Source organism: Artibeus jamaicensis, unplaced genomic scaffold, assembly GCF_021234435.1.
Source record: "Artibeus jamaicensis isolate MK-2021 breed Jamaican fruit bat unplaced genomic scaffold, CSHL_Jam_final scaffold_614, whole genome shotgun sequence".
Taxonomy (NCBI): Eukaryota; Metazoa; Chordata; class Mammalia; order Chiroptera; family Phyllostomidae; genus Artibeus; species Artibeus jamaicensis.
In genome coordinates this window covers 2256921-2271875 of record NW_026522050.1, presented here as the reverse complement: position 1 = coordinate 2271875, position 14955 = coordinate 2256921, and the positions used below count along the sequence as shown (strand labels likewise).

At 58.4% G+C, this 14955-nt stretch overlaps 1 protein-coding gene across 1 annotated transcript; it reads left to right on the top strand.

Annotated features, from left to right (window-relative positions):
- The first annotated feature begins 211 nt into the window (after positions 1–211).
- Positions 212–10039, top strand: SPINDOC (spindlin interactor and repressor of chromatin binding). The gene is given in 8 exon segments (XM_037140216.2): positions 212–584; positions 4400–4729; positions 4813–4962; positions 5126–5275; positions 5387–5587; positions 9649–9697; positions 9699–9805; positions 9808–10039. Coding segments are annotated over 8 exon segments (1254 nt in total). The 5' UTR covers positions 212–457; the 3' UTR covers positions 9948–10039.
- The last annotated feature ends 4916 nt before the right edge of the window (positions 10040–14955 follow it).

The window sequence follows — 14955 nt, the reverse complement described above, 5'->3', positions numbered from 1 at the left end:
CAGTGGACTCAGGAAGACCCCTCCAGGGTGAGCCTGAGGTGCTGGCTCCCTCCGGGGCCCGACATCGGAATGCTGCCGAGATTCCGCCGGCCCTTCGCGCCGCCCGGCGAGTCCGGAGATTCTAACGGAGCCGCGTGCGCGGGGCGGAGCCGCGCTCCATTGGCCGCGCGGCGTTTGGGGGCGGACTCGCGGCGGGCCGGCTCGGCGGGCGCCGACAATGAGGCTCCATAAAAGGGAACGGCAGGGGGCTGGGGCCCCGGATTGAACTCTCCCTGTCCGGGGTCCCGACGCAGCGGGTCTCGGGGAGGCCCGGACGTGCCCGTCTCAAGTCCGGCCACCCGCGGGGAGTGGGCGAGGGGCGGCGGGGAGGGGGTGGTGCAGGCGGGAGGTGGTGGAGCGCCCAGGCCTGCGCGCGGGTTCTCCAGCGTCCAGCCGCCGCGATATCCCCAGCCGCACTATGGCCCTGAAGGCCGAAGGCGCCGCACTCGACTGCTTCGAGGTGACACTGAAATGTGAGGAAGGGGAGGATGAGGAGGAGGCCGTGGTGGTGGCGGTAATTCCGCGGCCCGAGCCGATGCTCAGAGGTGAGGATGGGAGGGGACCCCACTTCCGCGTCACGATCAGGGGCTCGTTCTTGCCCCCCACCCAGCAGGGGCCCGGGCATCCTCTGCCTTTCTTGGGTATGGGGTTCACCTCCCACCCGGTTCTGTTTGGGCCCGGTGCGCTCTTGCCCCGCCCCCACCCGGTTTGGAATCTCAGGCCTCCCTGCATTCCCCCCTCCCCCGCCCAGGGTCTGGAGCCTTCGATCTACACCCGCAACGCCCGGGATCCTCTGCTGCCCGAGTACCCCCTCTCCCGGGCCCGGCACCCGTGGGGGGATCCCCGTGGAAACTGGCTGTCTGCGGCCACGGTCTCCCGCCCTGCGGAGCGGAGGCAGGCCCAGTGGCCAGGCTTGTGCTGCAGGCCGAGGGGCGGCAAGGCCTCCAGGCCTGAGACTGGGCGCGGCAGCCTGGTGTCCAGAGCAGTTCGGAGGATCGAGGCAGGCGCCACTGCCTCCGGCCAGGAGGATTTTAAGGGCCCTCGGTGTATATAGGTTTCCAGTTCCCCTTCCCTCTGTGGGCCTTCTACTTGCACAAGCCACAGGTGTCAGATTCTAGAGCTTCAGGGGTACATGGGATTGCTCGCAGCACCTGGTTTTGGGAAAGAAGTGCCTGCTGAGGAGGGAGATCCGAGGCGGGAGGGGATTTGAGGAAGGGCCAGGATCACACGTTTCCCCTCCCCTTCCACCAATTTCTTCAGTCCCCCAGACCTTGCAGACCTTGAGGAAACAAAGGGCCACCGTAATGGAAGAAGTGCTAATCATGGAAATGCAAATACCTTTTCATTCCCGGATACCTCTCCTCTTCTGAGGGAAAGCACCCTAAAGAGGTCGTGGGCGAATCCATTCATTTTTACCTCAGGGGGAAGTGATGCCCGCCGGCTTGCACTGCCTCTCACCCGCTTAGAATCCGCAGGGTTAGGAAGTGAGGGAATTAGCCGCACTGTCCTCCTCGGAGCTCTCACAGCCACAGAGATCCCTTCCCCACTTCGGCTGGTGGTGTGTAGTGAGGGTTCCACACGAGGCTGTCTCAAGCCTCCCAACCCACAAGAGTGGCCCTCTTCCCCACTCGGGGACGAGGAACTAGAAGTTCAGAGCAGCTAAACCTGGGACATCTACTCTGTGCCAGGCACTGATTTAGGCTGGGCATGCCCAGGGCTCTGGAACACACACACACACAGGACCAAAGGCAGACAGATATAAGTAAACAGGTAGTATGTTAGGTGGCAATAAGGGGTTCAGAGAACACTAAAGCAGCTAAGGGGGGAAGAGTGGGGTGAGTTTTATTTGGAATAGCAAGTGGTCTGGAAAGGCTTCTGTAATAAGGTGGAGTTTGAGCCCAGATCCAAAGGAAGTGCAGGAGTGAACCATGGAGGGAAAGCATTTTAGAGAGAAACGCAAGTACAGAGGTCCTGAAGCAAGACGCTTCTTGAAAGGTTTGGGGGTGGGAGAGAAGAAGAGGATGAGGTCAAGGCTTTGGAACTGAGCAACTGGAAGGATGGGCCTCCCTCTTGCAGAGGTGGGCAGCCTTCAATGCAGGTGTGGGGAGGCCGGGAGTTCAGGGTGGATCGTGGTCGATATGAGGTGCCTGGGACACATCGGAGGGCAGGCGGGAAGCTAGAGAGACGGGTCTCGGTTCACGGGAGAGGCTGGCTGCAGATAGAACCATGGGAATCATCAGCAGGGAGGCAGTGGGACAAGAGCACCAGAGGAAGGGTTCCGAGGACAGAGTCCTGGCGTGCCCCAGTGACGCCAGGCTGGAGATGAAGTCAGCCCCTCATCAGACATGTCTGAGCACCACTGCATGTGGGTGCTGTGCTTAGTGCTGGAGACACAGGTATGAAGGATCAAAAGTCTGTGCTGCCTGGAGCCCACAGCCCCCCGGGGAGATGCAGGGAGATACCGCGTATCATACATCGGGTGCTGCTCTGTGCTGTGAAGGGTGGCGGAGAAGGCCGTGGCGAGAATTCGGTTCTTTAGCAACGACCTGGAAGAGGCGAGGGAGCCACACAGAGCCCTGAGAAGAGGTGACGAGGGAGGGAATGAAATGAGGAATGGGCACAGGTGACTGAGGAGCCCCAGTGAAGTGACAGGGCAGTAGCCAGAAAGCTGAGTGACAAAGGCAGTAGAAGTGGTGGGTCAGAAGGTAAGGTTTAAGAACGGACTGCTGGGTTTGACATTGGTGGCCTGGGTGAGCAGTTTCGGACGAGTAGTGGGAAAGAAAGCCTGACTGCCCTTGGGGTTGAGGTTCCAGTCCATGGTCACGTGGGAGATAGGCACAACCCAGTTTTGGGCCTGGAGCTTCATGAGTCCAAGCCAGTTCTCAGCCATTTCAAAGGCCATGTCTTCCATATGGCACCCAAGCATTAGGGCCTCCCATAGCTCGTCCCATCCTCTCCTGTGGCAAAAGATGTACCCCATGAGGAATCGTAGGCTCTCCTCACGGCCTGGGCTGCCTGTCTTTGCCAAGCTACAAAGAGCTCCTACCTTTGCAGCTTTTGGTCCGTGTGCACAAAGGGCAGGTGCCAGGCAGACCAGTGAGCATGAGGCTACAGCTACAAATGCTCTGGGAGCTCTGTGCAAGGAGAGGCTACTTTTGATGGGGTGACCTGCCTTCTGAAGGGGCCTCAACAGGGGGAGAGAGCAGGCACATGGCATTCACTGACCGAAGGCTCATTGGGCATCTCTCCTTTGTGCCAGGCCCTGTGGAAACAAGAAGATGATAAAATTTACTGTCTTTGTCCCCGAGAAAGTGTGTGCTGTGGCCTGGAAGTGACACATGAATATTTCCAACTGCCAGGGTGGGAGTTCAGGAAGGCTCCCCGGGGGTGAGAATTTGAGCAGGTCCATTACAGAAGAATAGGAGATTGCAGGAGTGATCGGGGAATCTGGACAAATGTACCGAGTTGGAAGACGTGCAGCAACCTCACAGCCTGCTGGGAAAACACACGTGCGCCTGTGGTCTGGGGCCAGCGTGAAAGGGGGTGTGGAGACTCCAGCGGGAACGCCAAGGCACACGGGCTGTGTTTAGTGTTACCAGCCCCTCATGGGCTCCAGGGAAAGGGAGAAAGAGATGGGCTGGTGTTAAGCTAAAAATAAGAGGCCTAAGGGAGAGGTAAGAAACATTTTGGGGGGCTCAAAAAGAAGAGCTATTGGGGAATTCCTGATTTCAGGCAGAAACCCAAATACAGGGGTGGGCAAAAGTGGGTTTACAGCTGATGTGAGTCTGCAAAACAGAGTTTATTCTTGTGTTATCATTCATTTATTAATTGTCGTATTCCTTACTATTAACCTGCCTTTGCCCACCTCTGAAGTGTTCCGAGTGGGAGAAAAAGACCAGGGGTGTTTACGAGGAAGGGAGGGGAACCATCACATCCGTAGGTGGAAGGCATTTCTGTTGGCGCAGGTGAGCTAACTAGTGACGCAAATTCTAAAGAATGTCTTTAGATAACTTTACTACACATTGAAAGGATGTTTTAATCTTCAGTCCGTCAGCTGCCAGTCGGGTGGTCGTTGTATCCGCTTTCCTGTCATCCTCGCAGACAGGCCTTGAGGCCGCAGCATCGCTCAGGCCCTGTCCAGAGGTGACTTTGCCCCTCGTAACATCCGGAGGGCTGAGGCATAAGATGGGCAAGGCTGTTCCTCTGAGGTGGTGGCTGTGGCTCCATTTATTCAGCTTTCTCACAGGGGGGATGCTCCTCCCCCTCCCCCACACCACCAAGTGTGCAGATTTGTGTTCTAGGTAACGCTGGCCATGGGCACCTTTGCTCATAGCACCGCCCCCCTCCTCTCCCTCCATAGTGGCCCACCAGGAGAAGACCCCGCCGCGGAGGCCCAGCCTGCTGGAGGCGGGCAGCAGTAGCTGCGAGGAGCCCAGGCAGCAGGTGTCCTGGGAGCAGGAATTCCTAGTGGGGAGCAGCCCAGGAGGCAGCGGGCGGACGCTGTGCATGGTGTGTGGGGCAGAGATCCGGTTCCCCTCAGCCGACACAGCGCGTGCGCACATCCTGGAGCAGCACCCCCACACGCTGGACCTGAGCCCTTCGGAGAAGAGCAACATCCTGGAGGCCTGGAGTGAGGGGGTGGCCCTTTTGCAAGATGTCAGAGCTGATCAGTCATCCCCACCCAACTCAGGTAGTTGCACGTGGGATGGGGGTGAGAGAAAGGCAGACCTGTGGGAGCACGCGTGGAGTTCACAGGGCACTTGCACCCTTCAGACCCGGGCCAGGATGTCGGTGCAGACCCTGACTCTGCCCCAGACCCCGACACGATGCCAGCAGAGATTGTCGTTCTCCTTGACTCTGAGGACAGCACGTCCCGCCCTAGAAGGACCCGGCCCAGGGGACTCCGCCCACTTGAGCTTCCAGGTTAGTCATGGGGAGCAGTGAGGCTGAGCTGGGGGCGTGTGGAGACACAGGCCTGTGTTCTGGTGAGAGAGAGGCTACTGGGCAGGTAGCTTCAGCAGCCCTCAGGGTGCAGGGTTCAGGCACGTTCCCTTAAAAAGGTTTGTGACCTTTTCTTCTTTCACAGCTACCCCTCCCACAGAGCCAGTAAATAAGAAGCCCCGTGGTCAGAGGTGGAGGGAGCCCCCTGAGGAAGAGCCAGTCAGAAAGAAAAGAAGCAGATCCATGACCAAAAACCTGGACCTGGACCTAGACCTGGACCCTGACCCTGACCCAGGTGGAGGGGGAGCCCTGGGTGGGGGCTCTGGCTATGGCACCTGCACCTCATCTGAGTGGTGCTCAGGCCTTTAGGTCCTGGTCTCACAGTTCTGTCTGTCCCGTCTTCTAGACCCCCCGTCACCTGACTCACCCACAGAGACTTTCGCGGCTCCCACCGAGGTCCGACACTTCACTGACGGCACCTTCCCTCCCGGCTTCGTCCTCCAGCTCTTTTCCCACACCCAGCCGAGGACCTCACACAGCAAGGACGCGCCCAAAGAGGGGACAGTGGCCGAAGGCAGCCTTCCGCAGCCAGAAAGCCCCTCTCCAGGTGAGCCCCTGAGAGGGGATGACCTGGGGGACAGGTAGGCTGCATCCCTGGGCTCTCGCCTCCTTGAGGTGGTTTGGCGCTTGAATCCTGAAAGTTGGCCTGGGGCCGGCACATATGAAGGATATGGGCTGGGCTTTGCTGGCAGGTCCCTGGACGTGTCCTGGAATTGGTCATCAGGCTGGCCTAGGTCAGGCTCCCCAAAGTTTGAGTCCAGCTGCAGCCTGAGTGGTGCCCACTGGGGACCCTTAATGGGGGGTGGGTGGGTACCCGGCAGACACCTCTGTAAGCAGAGCAGCGCAGTGAGCTGCAGAGGGTGGCAGTGAGCGTGTTTTTGCAGCACGCTCTTCCGATTTTAAGAATGATTTACATGCATTTCCCTTGGTCCTTACAAAAGTGTCTTCCAGAGAAAAATCCCCATGGTGCTTATATTTGTTTCCTGTGGCTGCTCTAACAAGTTACCGCAGACTCGGTGGCTTAGGGCAGCACAGACGCTTTGCATTTCAGTCCTGGAGGTTGGAGGTCTCACTGGGCTGAAACATGACTGTCATGGGGCTGCATTTCTTCTGGAAGCTCTGGTGGCCCTTTCTCCCTTTTCCAGCTTCCAGAGGCCTTCTGCATTCCTTGCTCTGTGCCCTTCTGTTTTCAGAGCCCACAGTGGCCCCCAGAGCCTTTCTCAGGGTGCTGTCTTTGGCCTGCATCTTCTGCCTCTCTCTTGCCCACCTAGGAACCTCATGGCTGTGTGCAGTGAGCATCCAAGGTGGCTGACAGCGCCGTTAACTCCACATGTGGCCTCCATTGTCCCCTGCCGTGCAGCACCCTAGATTCACAAGTCCTGGGGATTAGGACACTGACATCTTGGGGGGGGGGTGCTTTGCCCACCTTAGTCTGGGAGCCAAGTGGTGGCAGGGCTCAGGCGAGACTCGAACACACTCCAGAGGGCAGCAGCTGAGCCTGGTTCCTCTCTTCGTCTTGCCACGCCAGGCACGGCGCACAGCATCTGGGGCTCAGGAAGTCGATCTTGGAGTGAGTGACCCAGGCAGTGCCCTGGCCCGGCCTGTCTGAAACGAGCATTTGGAGTCAGAGCCCGAGAAAGATGGCACATGAAAGGGAAGGGCAGGCGTGCCGCTGCTTCAGCCCACGTCACTGAATCATCTGCTTCGTACCCGCCAGACCCTGCATGGAGCCCTGGCTGTGTGTGTACATGTCCATACGTGTGCCGCTTCGTGGGTGTTGGGTTTTTTGGGGTTTTTTTGTTTTTCTTTTTTGCCAAAATGGGCTCCGCTTTTTCTCATCTCGAGGCAGACCTTATCCCTTCCGTAGCTGATGGTTTTAACTGTCAAGTTTCAGCTTGAGGCCCATTCCAGTCCTGCCTCCCCGAGACTGTGCCCTGCTTGGATTTGAGCATTCCGAGTCTCCTTGTCTTCAGTGGATCGCTGCTCCGAACAGCTGGCCCCTTCCACAGCTCAGTGGGTCTTCTGCTTTCATTCTCAAAAGAGAGCCTTCATTCTGACCCTGGGGTAGCCGGTGCCCAGACCCCCCCTGTCCGGAGTGGTGAATAGCTGAGGCGGGAATCCCTGAGATCTCAGGTCCCTTTGCGGGGAGTGCGGGAAGCCTGAGACTTCGGGGTCCAACACACTGATTGAATGGCGTGAGGGGGACGGAGGGCACTGATGGGCGTTCTTGGCAGTGGCAGGATCTATGGAGGTCGGACGAGGCCGGGAAGCCACAGAAGACACTAAACGGTGCAACAGCAAGTATTCTGCAGCCCAGCCCCCGAGTGAAGCACTCCGGAAAATGACACAAGTGAGGCAGCCGTTGTCCCCAAGAAGCTCGTAGTCCATCTGGGGATGCAGGTCAGAGGCCACGAAACTGAGGTAGTTGGGTGCCCACACTCGTCCTATGCAGAGTGAAGGCTTCTGGCCGATGGTCTCAGGCTGTTTTTCAGGATCTCAAAGCTTGGATGGGTTTCTCAGAAAGCTGTGAGGCTTGCACCTGAACGTCTCCACTTTGAGTTGTCTTATATATTCCAGTTCTCTGAAGATTTTATTTGAATAAAAAGATATTACCACTCTTGAAAGTTTAAAAACCAAGGATTTAGAAGTTGGAAAAGCTCGCTGTGGTCAGGTCACCCAAGCTGATGGATGTGTGAAGCGGTGAGGGAAGACTTTCCGGGACTTCCCAGGCGTCTTGTAGGATGAACGTGAAGAGGTTGCCCAGGCCAGAGGAGAAGGTGGTCCTGAGGGCCCACTCACAAATGGTGGGGAAAAGAGCCTCTTTGTCTTGCCGGTGATTAATTTGAGTCAGACCCAGAGGCCTGGCATAGGGTTCCTTGGTCAACGCAGCGTGTTCCCAGACTGCCCAAGGAGAAAGAAGAGGGGGGCGTCTGTGTGCGTGTGTGAGAGAGATCGCGTGTGCGCATGCGAGCTTCGTGAGGGTCGGGGTCTTGTTCATTGCTGTGTTCTCGGCCCCTGAGACGGTGCCTGGCACAAAGAACGCCCTCAAAAAGATTCACTGAAAGATGAGTGGGTGGCAGCCACCTTCACCTGTTGTTCTGGTGGCGACATTTCCAGAGCCACTACTCAGAGCAAAGCCTTGATGAGAAACAGTCGACTCAGCCCCCGCCCCCTCCTCTGGAGAAGGTGTACGCATGTACACACCACGCACAAACGCAGAAGGAGGTGGGGGTGGGCGAGGAGGGAAGGGGGTGTGGCTCCGGGGAGCTGAAGGGGCTCAGCTTAGCTGGTAAGCTCCCCACCCCACCCCCACCCCTGCCACATCTGCTCTTTTCTAGCCCTGGGGGCTCCCATTGCTCCGATTCTGAAAGGACGCCTCTACCGCTTCTCTGGAGCCCCCCTTTCCTGGTGCTCCCCTTCCCTCCCTGCCCCTCACCCCCCACCACTGACCTCCCAACTACCAGGGAGAAGTGGCGCTTAGTCCCACTGTTTCCAGAAGTCTCCGCCTTGGCAAGCCCTTACTCTGTCCACAGAGCTGTCACATGGGAGCAGAGACCTTCAGGGAACACCCTGGAAGCGGGCTGTCTGGAGGGCCCTGGCTGTCTCGCTCCCAGCCAGTCTGCTCCTCCCAGTCCTCTCTGAGGAAGCTGGCCACCTCATTCTCCAGTTCCCTTGAGTCAGACCCTCAGTCATCCTCTTGTCCCTGTCAAACCCCACACCAGTCAGGTGATCAGCAGGGCTGTTAGCCCCACCTCCAGCTGTGCCCAGAGTCTGCCTTGCTGTCACCACCGGCACTGCAGCTGCCCTCGTCCATGTCCGCGCTGCTTCTTGCCTGGTTCCCATAATGGCCTTCTCACTAGTCTCTGGCTTCCTGTCCTTGCCCCTATGGTTGGGTCTCATGCAGCAGCCAGTGTCCCTATTGAAACCCTCAGTCTCACCCCAGTCCTGCTCTGCACAAGGTCCCTTTTGTGCCCTGCCATCACTCTCCAGGTAAAAGTGAGTCCTCGTGGCATGTGATCCTCATCCCAGGATCCTTACTGGTCCCCACCACCGTCTCCTGCCGCAGGTGCACGCAGCATGGTGCTCACACCGGTCTTCCTTCCTGGGAAGGCTGCGTCTCCCACCCCCTCAGCATAGCTGACCACTCACGTCCTGTCCATCTCAGTGTCAGCTTCATGAGACCCTCCCTCTCCCCTTCCCTAGCGTATCTTTTCCCTCCTGACCATACATACCGTTTTGCATTTTTCGTTTGTTTGATGATTGGCTCTCACCACTGGAACGTAAATCCCAGGAAAGCCCTTGTGCTGCCCCAGGCACTGACGTACCCCCAGCCGCAGGAACCGTGTTGGGCACAGCACAGTAGCCTGGTATGTTGCTGCTGAGGTGAGCAGCAAATGACTGGGATTCAGCCCGCCCTCAAGGAGCTTATAGTTTATCAGGGAGACAAACCAGCTTCTGTAAGTACAAAGCAGACTTTGCTCAGCTGGGTTTCTGACTACGCCGGGCGTAGGGCTCTGGAAACCGGCGAAGATACAGTTTGCAGAAGCCTTCAGGAGCCCCCTGGAGGTGGGCCGTGGTCTGAAGGGTCCTGACTCACTCTCTTCACAGGTTCCCCTTCGGGACTTCGTGGGACGCTGGACCTGCAGGTCATCCGCGTGGACGGAGGAGCCCCTGGCAGTCAGCCCACTGCAGGACTGGTCCAGGCACCCCCCGGGGACCAAGGCTGTGGGAGCAGGTGACACCCCAGGCCAGCCCGTGGTTCTGTCGGGCCCAGCACCACCGTCTCGGGGCAGCGAGAGGCAGCAGGTGGTTCGCAGGTCCCTCCTCCCCGGGGAAGCGGGGTGGAGCGGGCAGTGTCCCCTTCTGGCTCTCAGAGCTGCCCCGCTGTGCCACCTGATGAAGAGTAAAACCAGGTGCCAAGGCAGGATGAAGGCAAGGAAGGGGGCACAGAAACACATCTGCCCGGCAAGGTGGGCAAGGGTGGTGGAGGCCAGCGTGCGGTAGGGCCCTGGGCCTGGGGAGAACCCGCCCCATCCTTCGCTGACTCGGACTGCCCCGTCCCCCGACCTTTTCCCACCCCTCCTAGCCCTCCACCATTCTCCCGTGGCACAGTGCCTTACACGAGAAGGAGGTGGTCGCCACGGGGTTTGAGCTGAGTCCCACTACCTCGGGGGACACCTCTCCTCCCCCACCTGTTCAGGCTCCCGAACCAGGAAGCCTCCATTACCTCCTCCCGCTCCACCCCTGCAGGAGGCCCAAACAGCCCACCTGGGGGCTTCACCATTCCCCCACTCCTTTCTCCCTCTTTCCCTGTTGTATATATCTCCTTTGTTGACAATAAATTATTTTTTTTTATTAAGACAGTTCTGGGCCATCACTGGGGGAAGGGGCTTGCTAGCAGGATACGTGGCCTCCAGGACCAGCCTTGAGGGCGGGAGGGCTGAAAGGCTGTCCTGTGTGGGAGCCAGGAAGCCGCCTACCCACAGGGTGGAGCAGGGCCGCAGGCTGTGTTGGGCTGGCAGGCGGCCAGGTGTCGGTCACAGAAGCACCCACCCTTTCCCCTCCCCCTGCCCTGGACCTGGGGCAGAAATGCCCATTCTTTGACATGCTGCACTTTCCGCCCCGCCTGACAGGCCACTGTCCGAGCGAGGCCACAGAGGCGGGTGCCCAGGGATGCTCACACCTTCGGAGCTGAGACTCGACCTCCCTAAAGTGACATGGTTGTGGCCAGCCTGCGCTTGGAGAGATGCCGCCCACCCCGCCCCACGTGGGGCAGGTGGTCCTCAGTGCAGCCCGCCTTCCACCGCTCAGCTCAGGCTGCGCAGATGAACTCCCGGTCCTACCCTCTCCCTGGTTTCGTTAAACCCGGGCCTCTGCCTGGTTTCCTGTTCCCCAGGTCAGGAGCTGGCCCACTCTGGGTCTCCATCAGATTCATTATTGTCCAAAAGATGACCATCCTAGACCAGGTCATCGTGAGGGTTTGTTTTCCCTTTGGTGATGGGGAGCTCCCTCCCAGACCCCACATAGTACTGGTTTAGAATCCAGAGGCAGGGGGGATGGATAGGGTAGTTGCCCCGAAAAATACTGTGGGGGGAGGGGCACAGCTAGGCCTCCAGGGCAGCGGGTCCCCAAGGACACCGACTCAGCCAGGCTTTGAGACCCTCCAGAAAGCCAGTCTCCGAACCCGGGGTGAGAGCTGTGCTTGAGTGGCCTGCCATCAGCATGAGCCAGACAGGGTGGGCGTGGCCCCACGGCCTGTCAGACTCAGGGCATGGCCCTTTCTCCCCATCCGACTCCAAGGGAGGCCAGGGATGTGGGGTACCCCGGACCAGGGAGACTGGAAGGCTGGGCTGTGCAGTGAAGGGAGACAGCGGGCGAAGATTCCGGACGCCCTGCGTGTGACGTCAGGGGGCGCATCCTCCGGTGTCCGCCCCGTTTGGGCAGCGTGGCAGAACTGCACCCTCCCTAATGGGAGCAAATGGTGCTGGAACTCTGGCTCTGAAACAGGACTATGAATTATTGCTGTTACTATTCATCCTTTCAGTCATGTGACTGTTTACGCTGATGCTGATGTGCTTTTAAACAGCGTGGCTGTGTTGCCGGATGTTCACAATTGAGAAAAGGTATATACAAGCTCGTTGTGGAACTGTGAAGCTTGACGCACGCTCGCCGTTGTTAATGTAACTGATGTCTTGGCCCACCAGACTGCGGGCTCCTCCCAGGCAGGGACCGGGTTTCAGTGACTTCATTTTCCCAGGCTCCCGCACAGGGCCTGGCACATGGCAGTAGGTACTCAACAAATGCGGATGTGTCAAGTTCTCTCTGGGCGCGCGTTCCTATGTGACGTTTTTCCACGTAATCCAGTCCCTGGAGTACAGTTCTCCGCATAGGGAGGCTGCCACGGTGACTACCGGCAGGCATTCCGGGACTTCAGACCCACACCCCACGGGCAGGGGTCTGCCCAGCCTCGGCCCGGACCGCAGGGACTGTACCAGCGTGTGTGGCTCGGAGTTGCCACTGGGCACCTCTGGGCTTCCAGGGAGGGGTGGCAAGCATGAAGCTAAGGGCACCACTCCACCCGGAATGCAGAGGGAAGTTTCTGAACGTAGGTGACCGATTGCCTGTGGCCTCCCATCTGGCCTGGAGCCTCCATCCCAGAACACCTGGAATGCCACCCACGCAGACATCAGTGCCCCCAGGGCAGGCGAGATGAGAAGCAACCTGGACTGGAGAGAAAAGGCGGGCAAGAGGGTGCCACTGCCCCTGACACCCACTCCCCTAGTCCCCAGTGCTCCCAGGGGCTCTGAAGCTGGCCACTCCTGCCCTTCCCAGTTACCCTCCTTGGGACCTAATTTCAAGGACATCTTTTGGGATGCCAAGAATAACTGCAGGCAAAGTGGGTCTGAGACAAGGGACGAAGCACCTCCTTTCCTCCTTCCCCCCTTGAGGGGAAACAAATGTAAGGGTGTGGCTAGGGAGGGGGGACACTGGCTGGGACCCTGTGAAGCACCCTGGTTGCATCGCTGGTTGGGCCCAGGCTCTGCGACCTCCCTCTCCTGCATGGAATGCAGTCCCTGAGCCCCCCCACCCCCACCCCACACAGCTGGGCTGCCGCATGGCTGCAAACTGCAAAGTCCATTAGACCCACCCCTGAGGTGTGGTAGGGGGCTGGGGGCCTGGGACAGGAGCGCATCTCCGATGGGACAGCAGCGTCTCTGTGTCCGGTGGGGAGGGGCCCCCAGCTGACCTCCCCAAGGCAGCACAAGTGGGAGGGGGCTGCCGCCTGCAAGTGGGGTGACAGGTAAGGTGGGCACCACTGCACCCCAGGGTGTCTGTTTCCCCACCTCCTTGGAAGCAGGTGCCTCAGCCCAGAGCCTTTATATAGAATCTGGTCAGTCCCCTCATCCCCTGCGGGAGCAGCGTCATCGCGCCTTGCACAGAACACACTGGCCTCTGGAGGGGGAAGAAGAACAGGCCTTTGGCCTCCCCGACACCTGTCAATGCCTCAGATCCCCTCGGGCTCCACACCTAGGAAGCTCAAGAAGCAAGAGCAGCAAGGGCCCATCGAGCCACCATCCTGTGGGTCAGATTCCACAAACACGAATGAAGACCCCCGCGAGCGGATACTGTGCTAGGAACTGCAGGGTCTGGGCAGGCCCTGCACCCTGGTCTCCACTGTGGGTCACCCCACAGTGGGCCTGTTATATGGGTGAGGAAACTGAGGCACGGAAGGCAAACCAGGTGAGTTGCCTGACATTTCAGCGCCAGTAAAGGAGCAGAGCCAGGCCAAGCCCAGGTCTGACTCCAGAGCTGTTGTCTTCTGCTCTGTGTGGCCAGTTCTGCTTTAGGAAGACTTGACATTGTCCCATGAGAGCTCAGGTACTTGCAGGTTCGGGGGCAGGGTGGGGTGGACTCAGGAGGGGGACAGGAAGGTCATACACAGTGGTGAACGCTCAGCAGCAGCACCCACCCCAACCCCCGCCCCAGCACTCTGCTGGCGGGGCCCAGGGCCCTCATCATCCCAATTTCCAGAATCTCCCCAGGTCCTGGCACCTGCTGGGATCCTGCCCTGTGCCTGGCAGTGCCAGCTGGGAGGGCTCACTGCAGATGTGGAAGGGTGCTCATGTCACCTGTCCCAGGTGACAGTGACTGTGGGCCAAGCTGAGGGCTTTCAGGGTGGAGGCAGGCCTGCTGCTCACCTGCCCCTTTTCTCCCGAAGTTGGCTCCTGGGCCCCGAAGTGGGCCCTGCCTGCTGACCGTGGCCTCACTCAGCGACCTGTGACCATGGCCCAGGCTGGGCTCAGCATCTGGAGGCTACAAAAGCAGTGACTGGCACCATGGTGTCCATGTGAGCCTGGGCCACTCTGGGGGCGGAGGGTGATTCTCCTATCCAGACCCTGCCCTGTCCCCCCACTCCCTCTCTCGGACTGGGCCGAGTCCTCTTCCCTGCCACAGCAACTGCATCTTCATAGGTGAGCAGTTTGCCTCTGAGAGATGCCCACGGACCTCCGAGGTCAGGACTGGCCGAAACAGCTGTCTGTAGACAGGTGGTTCGGGGCTCAGGCTCAAGAGGCCACGCTGACCCAGGCCCACGGCTGCGAGCTGGCTGAGACGCACACGCTGCTCCAGGTGCTGGGAGCACAGCTGTGAACATACAGCCAAGAACATACAGCCGTGAACGGGAGAGACAGCCCCGCTTCCCTGGCGTCCCCACACCAGGGAGACAAGCACACAAGGCTCTCGGCGGTATGTCCCACCAGGAAAAAACTAGGCTTCAGGGAGGGGCTCTACTTTTTATTTATTTATTTTCTTTTTTTGATCATGGACATTTCCAAATGCACCCAAAGAAGAAAGAGAGGATGAACACCCATGTTCCCATCTTCAACAAATATGGCCAGTTTGGTTCATCTTTATCTCCGCATGTGTCCCTTCCTTCTGAATTGTTTTAAAGCAAATCCCACACATTATATCCTTTTATCTGTAAGTAGGTCTGTCTGTATCTCTAAGAGATCAAGACCCTGTTCATATCATTATCACACTTTAAAAATTAATAATCCTTTAATGTCGTCTCCCATACAGTCAGTGCTCACACTCCCCAACTGGTCCATGAATATCTCTAAAAAGTTTTTAAAACTGTGGGACATGCACGTGCCCAAAAGTGTGCCATCTTCCCCTCTCTTGCGTGTGTGGTTGAGTAGTGAGACATCCGCGTCATGCAGCCAGTCTCCAGGGCTCTACACGAACATCTGTTTACAGCTGGTTTGTTCAAAGCAGATCTAAACGAGGTCCCCACATTCCACTGGGTTGGCAAGTTTCAACCCGTAAGGGCCTCTCCATCCTTTTTTTCCCCTTCTGTTCTTTTTCCTCGTGTAAGACCACAGTGACGTGTTCTGTAGACAGAATTTCCTCCACTCT